General features: G+C 44.1%; 1 protein-coding gene and 1 long non-coding RNA gene across 24 annotated transcripts in view; one reads left to right on the top strand and one right to left on the bottom strand.

Annotated features, from left to right (window-relative positions):
• PICALM (phosphatidylinositol binding clathrin assembly protein) overlaps positions 1–566 on the bottom strand; it is a 102165-nt gene extending 101599 nt beyond the window's left edge. For 4 of the 21 annotated variants that reach the window (XM_025419385.3, XM_025419388.3, XM_025419387.3 and 1 more), the window contains exon 1: positions 36–565. In XM_025419385.3, the coding sequence (XP_025275170.1) occupies positions 36–165 (130 nt within the window). In that variant the 5' untranslated portion in view covers positions 166–565. Of the gene's footprint in view, positions 1–35 lie in introns of all 21 variants that reach the window. The other 17 variants (XM_025419392.3, XM_025419395.3, XM_025419396.3 and 14 more) reach the window with 8 other exon arrangements.
• LOC112642067 (uncharacterized) overlaps positions 1–6845 on the top strand; it is a 141135-nt gene that overhangs the window by 292 nt on the left and 133998 nt on the right. The window lies entirely within an intron of this gene.

Genomic DNA, 6845 nt, shown 5'->3' with positions numbered 1-6845 from the left:
TGGCGGGGTCGGGGGCCGCGGTCGGCTTCACTCACAGTCCAGGTGCTTTTTCTTGGGCCCCATGATCTCGTGGGTCGTGGCCTTGCATACTGTCTTGGAGACGGCGGAGCCGGTGACACTGTGCTGGGCGGCGGTGATTCGGTCCGTCAGGCTCTGGCCGGACATCTCTGCGGCTCCTCCGCCACCCCTCCCGCGCGGCAGCCGGCGGGGACAGGGACCCCCAAGCGCCGGAGGACCCCCACCCCCCACCGCACCCCCTACCCCCACCGGCTCCTTCTCCGCCTGCCGGCCTGGGGCGGGGCTCAGGGCCGCGCGCTGCCACCCAGCCCAGAAAGAACCGGCTCGTGTCACCCGCGGGGTCAGGCACGGTGTCGGGCACTCCCCTGCCCCCGCCTCAGCTCAGCCCACCCCTTCCCTGGTCAGCTGGAGCCGGGCAGGGCAAGAGGGACAGGCAGCTGCAGGAAAATGGCGGCGCCAGGCTCCTCCTCGGAGCTTTCCGGGCTGTCCCGGGTCACGTGACTCGGGCGCCGCCCCTCCGCCGCCTTCTCCCGCCCCTTTTCCCTTCCCTTTCCTCTTCGACGCCCGCCCTCCCTCGCTCAGCGAGGGAAGAGCGGGGCGGCGCCCGCGCGTTACGTGATGGAACCCGCCCGGCGGGCGCAACAGGAGGCCCGCCCCGGGGCAGCGCGCGGCCGGCCGCGTCACGTGACGCTCCCTGCCAACAGGTCGCCCGAGGCGGGCCGCGGGGGTCACAGAGGGCAGGGGCGGCGGGGGAGGGGCGCGGCGGGCGCGGCGGGCCGGGAGCGGGCGGGGGCAGGTGGCGGCCGCCTCGGCCGCGTCTCCCCTCTCCCGCCCCGAGGGTCTCCTGGTGCGGGTGGTTGAAACCAACAGCCTGACAAAGAGGAGGTGCGGCTGCCTTCGCAGCTCCGCCTGGGCCAGGGTCGGGCAAGGGCTCCGGATCCCGGGACTTCAGTGGCCGAGTCAAGATTTTGCTGAGGGACTCCCCCGAAGGCGTCCGCCTGGTTTTACGGAAAAGGAAGACGCTTCATTCGGCCCATTTCCTGAGCCTGCCAGCAGGCCTCTCCCTGCCGTGGAATTGTTGACGCCCTCCCTGCTTCCCTACTCCAGAAGGGATGGGGTTCCCCCCCCCCCCCCCATTTTCTTGAAAGGCTTGGAAATGTCACCCGTTTCTGTTTATTTCTCCTCTGAAGACTCAGACACGTTGCTGCCGGACTAAATTTAGAGACTAACCGGCCTGTATTCCTTCTGTAGGGTGTCAAATAGGACAGGAAACACATAACTTCACTGGAATTTGAAAAGGGAAGTAGTAGGATGATGTCAACAAATTAGCTTGACCCTACAAGGCCGAGTGCCTTCGTGACTTAGGTCCAGACCATAGAAGGAAGTGAGAGGGCTGGCAAATGGAGAAGTCCCATTCAAAGAATTGAGACATCACTACCTGCCATCACCCCCTGCTTTAGTCTTTCTTCCCTTTGGCCTTTTTTCTCTTGGGTAAACCGGATTTTCAGAGGAGACACGGACACTGACCTGTAGACATTGTAGAGAAATGAACTGTCCTGTGAATCTGTTCTAGGAGATGCATATCTTTAACAGAGCCTTTTAAAATGTCACTAGGGCCACATTTATCTCAAGTTTAGGGATAAATTTTAAAATCTCTATGAATGTTAAATTACCGTGGTAGTCCTACGTAATCTTGCTAGTTTCAAATGAAATGCTAACATACTCCAAAAGTCTGTGTACGCCATCTGCCAGCCAAATCCAAAATCCGTGCTTCAATCTGGTGACTCTCAGAAGATGCAAAGCTAATAGTTAACATTTTATGTATCATATCACAGATTTTGTGGTCTTCTCCCATTCCCTCCCCCCACTTTTTTCACTATGGCTGGTGAAATTCTGCAGCACCATGGTTTGCCAAGAACATACAGTCTTGAACTAGCGGCTTCATCTTTGTCAAGCCAGTCCCAAATTTCACAAAACGGCAATGACTTCCTTCAGTGCATCTGCAACCCATCTGCAGTGTGGTGCTGCCCCATGTCCATCCAGCAGTACAGTTACCCAATCCTCAAGACATGTTGTCCATCATCCTTGCTACCTTTCTGTGGGTTCCACTGAGTGAATTACCAGGTCACCTGAGCCTCTCTATACTAATAAACCCCTGCTGAAGTCAGTCAACATGAGCATGGCATTTAGCTGTCAATAGCCAAATATTTCAACCTTAGGAAAAATGTAGACATTGTTCCTAATTACACAGCAGGAAACTTGTCTTTTTTGCACTACTATGAATGATATTATAGGCAAATATTTCACTGTTACGTTTACCAAAGAGGTTCTTACAAACCACCTTTATTCAAATTGTGGTCATATTCACTTTAGTATTAAACGAGCTTCTGTTAGGAATATCACTGTACTTTCAAGGATGCATTTTACAAGTTTCTAATTAAGTAAATAATCAGTGATCACTGTAGAAATTTATGTACAATGGTGAACTGAAAGATATGAAGAAATTTAGAAGATAGTGGGGAAGTATTCTAAGGATACGAGTTACTGACCGGCCTGCCCTGTCTCATATACTTAAGTTTTCTCTGTGTTCTGCTTTCCTTGGTATGTTCAAGAAATGTCTTTATACTTGTCCCACAGATACTTCAAGCTCACTATAGCCAAAAATGACTTTTCTTATCCTTGCTCATTCCATATCCTTAATCCATACGGACCTTCTTTTTTTTTGTTCCTTATTCCAGGAAGGCCTTACCAGCTGCCCAGAAGTCCAAATCAGAAAACCGTGACTCTTTTAGCTCTCCTTCTCTCTTACTTCTCTTACTTAGTCTAATCTAGTTATATCCTTCAAGCCTATTTTCTTTCTAATACCAGTTCTATTGCCTTAGTTCTAGCCTTTATGATTTATGATCTCTTCCCCGTGTAGATTTTCCTAATAACTTCTTAGCTGATTTCTCTGTCATACCTCAACTCTCCAGCCAGATCTTTCTGAACCCAAAATGTGTTTATATTTTCTTTGCATTAAAACCCTTCAGTAACACCCCAAGCACTACTCTAGAGGATAAAATTTAGGACTCTCAGCTTAGCATACAAAGCCTAACATGATCCAGAGTCTACCTAACTATAGTTTGTTGAGCCTTATCTCTCTCCAATCTTCTGTGTGCACTCCAGCCATTGTCACAGTACTGGGTATGCCATGCTGTTTCACACTCCCATAAGTAGTCCGCGGTTTCCTACTGTTACTTATATAGTATCTTACACATCTTCCAATTAATTATTTTTGTAATTGTTTTATTGTGCTAGCATGAGGCACAGAGATATCTTCTTGCTAATATTGTGGCTGATCCATAGTAGACACACACTAGAATGCTAGTTGAATGAATGAATGAATGAATGAATGAATATACTTTGAAGTCACTCATTTGGAAACACTACTCTAGACCTCTCACTTGATAAAACCTGCCCCCTTTTTCACACTTAGAGTGTGTCCATTCCATAATTATCCATCTGGAAGATCATTTTTATTTCAGAATTTTATTAATTGATTCACAAAAATATATGTATTGAATACCCAGACTCTTCCACCTAAAATTTGAAGCAACTACCAATGCAGATTACATTTATTCAACAAATTCTTCTTGCCTACATACTATATGCTAGGTATTGCTAGATGCTAAGATATAATAATGTGTGAGACAAATGTGGTCTCTGTTCTTAGAGTCTTCGAATATTTTAAATGGTTGGGATGCCTGGGTGGCTCAGGGGTTGAGCACCTGCCTTTGACCCAAGGCATGATCCTGGAGACCTGGGTTTGAGTCCCACATTAGGCTCCCTGCATGGAGCCTGCTTCTCTCTCTGCCTGTGTCTCTGCCTATGTCTCTGCCTCTCTCTCTGTGTGTCTCACATGAATAAATAAAATCTTAAAAAAAAAAAAGAATATTTTAAATGGCAACAGAGGAGAAAATAAGTGGGGTGAAGAAAACTTCTTGCACCTGAAGAATCTTCAAGATGTCTAAAGTTAAAAGCAAGATAGTAAGAGAGGAAAGAAATTTTTTTTTAAGATTTTATTTATTTATTCATGAGAGACACAGAGACACAGGCAGAGGGAGAAGCAGGCTCCATGCAGGGGGCCCGACATGGGACTCGATCGCAGGTCCCCAGGATCACGCCCCAGGCTGAAGGCAGTACTAAACTGCTGAGCCACCCAGGCTGCCCTGGAAAAGAATTTAAGAGAATTAACCAGAATTTTTACCCATTATTTCTTAAGTTCATTTCCAAAGCCAAAGAATCTACTAGTTTACCCTATTCCCACTCTTCTTGGACATTAGAGTTACCAAAATTACAATGTTTTGACGTTCTTTTAGCTGAGCTGATATGAACACCTTAGCATTCCCTTCCTCTCTCACCTTTCTATGTTTATATCTTCTGATACTGCCAAATGAATTAAAAATCATAATCTTTGAAAGGTCAGAACTTTTTTTTTTTAATTTTTATTTATTTATGATAGTCACACATTGAGAGAGAGAGAGGCGGAGACATAGGCAGAGGGAGAAGCAGGCTCCATGCACCGGGAGCACGATGTGGGATTCGATCCCAGGTCTCCAGGATCGCGCCTGGGCCAAAGGCAGGCGCTAAACCGCTGGCCACCCAGGGATCCCACTTTTCTTTGAATGTATCTGAGTTCTCTTACTAGAACCTCCAAGCAAGTACTCTACTTCCCACTGCAGGACACATATTCAGAGTGTTTGCATACATATTTGTGATGATAATAGGAACATGTAACTTCATTGGTGATTTGCCCTGTACTAAACACATTACATGCATTATTTCAGTGAAATCCTAAAATAACCTCATGACTTTAAGTGGCAGAGACAGCTTTGTGTTCACCAAAGTCTGTTTCTGTTTCTCCACAGCGCACACACCTTGTATTTCCCAGCCTCCTTTGTTATTGGTTGGGGTCATGTGACTGATTTCTGTCCAGTGGAATAAGAATAGAAATGATGAGAGCCATGTAAAGGTTAGCCCACAAAACCTCTAGAACATCCTACACATGCCCCATATTGTCTTTTTTTCTATACTTACCAATTGAATGAAAACTTGAAAGAATTTAGAGGAGGTCAAAACCTTAAAATTCGAGAAGCCTGGGGCCCCAAATTAATCTTTGAAGAATGTTGTCCAAGCGTGGTAAGGAACACCTGTGTTAGATTTTACTTGTTTTATTAAATTATGCCTCTGAAATTATGATGCTGTATTTTACAGTAATTAGCTACCCTGCCTAATATATTTCTTTTCATTTTACTGGTGAAGAGATTGAGGCTTAGGAAAAGTTAAGTAACTTGATTAAATTTGCTCAGCTATTAGATGGAGGAACTAGGATTAGATCTCAGGTCTGACTGACTTTAGAGTTAGAGGTCTCACTGCTTAAGTTTCTCATGATACTATTTTTGTACTTTTAAAAATTTCATAAAAGGGGACACACCTGGGTGGTTCAGTGGTTGAGCACCTGTCTTCATGCTCAGGGCATGATCCCAGAGTCCTGGAATCAAGTCCCGCATCAGCCTTCTTGCATGAAGCCTGCTTCTCCCTCTGTCTGTGTCTCTGACTCTATCTGTCATGAATAAATAAATAAAATCTTTAAAAAAAGTCATAAAAGTTTCATATGGCCTTTATTATCCACTATTCCACCTAGCATGCTGAAAAAGGAAATAATCAGGGTGACCTCCAGGTTCTCTCAGATATAAGATATATTTATATTAATTTTACAATTTCAATATGATTTACAGTATATTTGGACCTTATATACCTGTTGAAAAATGATGTGTAGATTAGTTTTTATGTATCATCCTTCCCTTAAAAAGGAAGATTAACCTAACTTTGACCCTGAATCACCATCAAAAACCATCTAATTATGAAGTAGAATAAAAATAGGATACCTGAGCTGTTAAGATATCTAAGGTCTATTCATCTTAGTAATCTAAAAAGCCTGGATCAAGTACAAGTACAAATGTATTAGAACATGCAACACTGAACTAAAATAAGAACAAAGTTTTAATGTTAATGTTAAAATTAGGATATTGAATTTTGGTTGAAATATATCAATAAGAAGGAGACTTAGTAATTCATTTGAGGCAATGGGGAAAGTACTGGATTTGGAGATAGACACACAGGTTCAAAAACTCTGGACAAGTTATTCAGTTTCCTCATATATAAAACAGGAATAACAGTACCTATTTTATAGATTTCTTATAAGAATTAAAATGACATACATAAAAAGGCTAACACAGTGTTTAACTCAATATATAAAATCATGCAATATTTATTCAAAATTCACTGTGGGCAAAGCACTCCGCTAGATCCCTAGGATACAGTGATCAATTAGACAAAATATTAACAGAATATATTAAGTAATGTGATAGAGATATGAATAGAGTACTATAAAAATGGAGGAAAAGGACATCTAGTTCTTCCTGGAGGGATCAATGAAGGTTTCTCAGGGGCATTGATAACATAAACTGAGTCTTAAAGAATGATTAGGAATTGTGAGCCAGTCAGAAAGAAGTTAATCCTAGGCAGAGGAAAATTGCATATGCAAAAGAAAGAATCATTTGAGGACTGCAAATAGCCTGTTGTTGTTGTTTTTCGGTAGGCTCCACACACAGTATGGAGCCCAATGCAGGGATTGAACTCGGGACTCTGAGATCAAGACCTGAGCTGAAAATCAGGAGTTGGACTGGATGCTTAACCAACTGAGCTACCCACACGCCCGACTGCAGAAAGTTTTCTATGACTGAAACATGTTATGTATGAGGTTTTTATTTATTCATTTGATCAGC

The sequence above is a fragment of the Canis lupus genome, chromosome 21 (assembly GCF_003254725.2).
Source record: "Canis lupus dingo isolate Sandy chromosome 21, ASM325472v2, whole genome shotgun sequence".
NCBI lineage: Eukaryota > Metazoa > Chordata > Mammalia > Carnivora > Canidae > Canis > Canis lupus.
The sequence above is the reverse complement of the archived record's forward strand: the minus strand, read 5'-3'. Positions and strand labels throughout refer to the sequence as shown.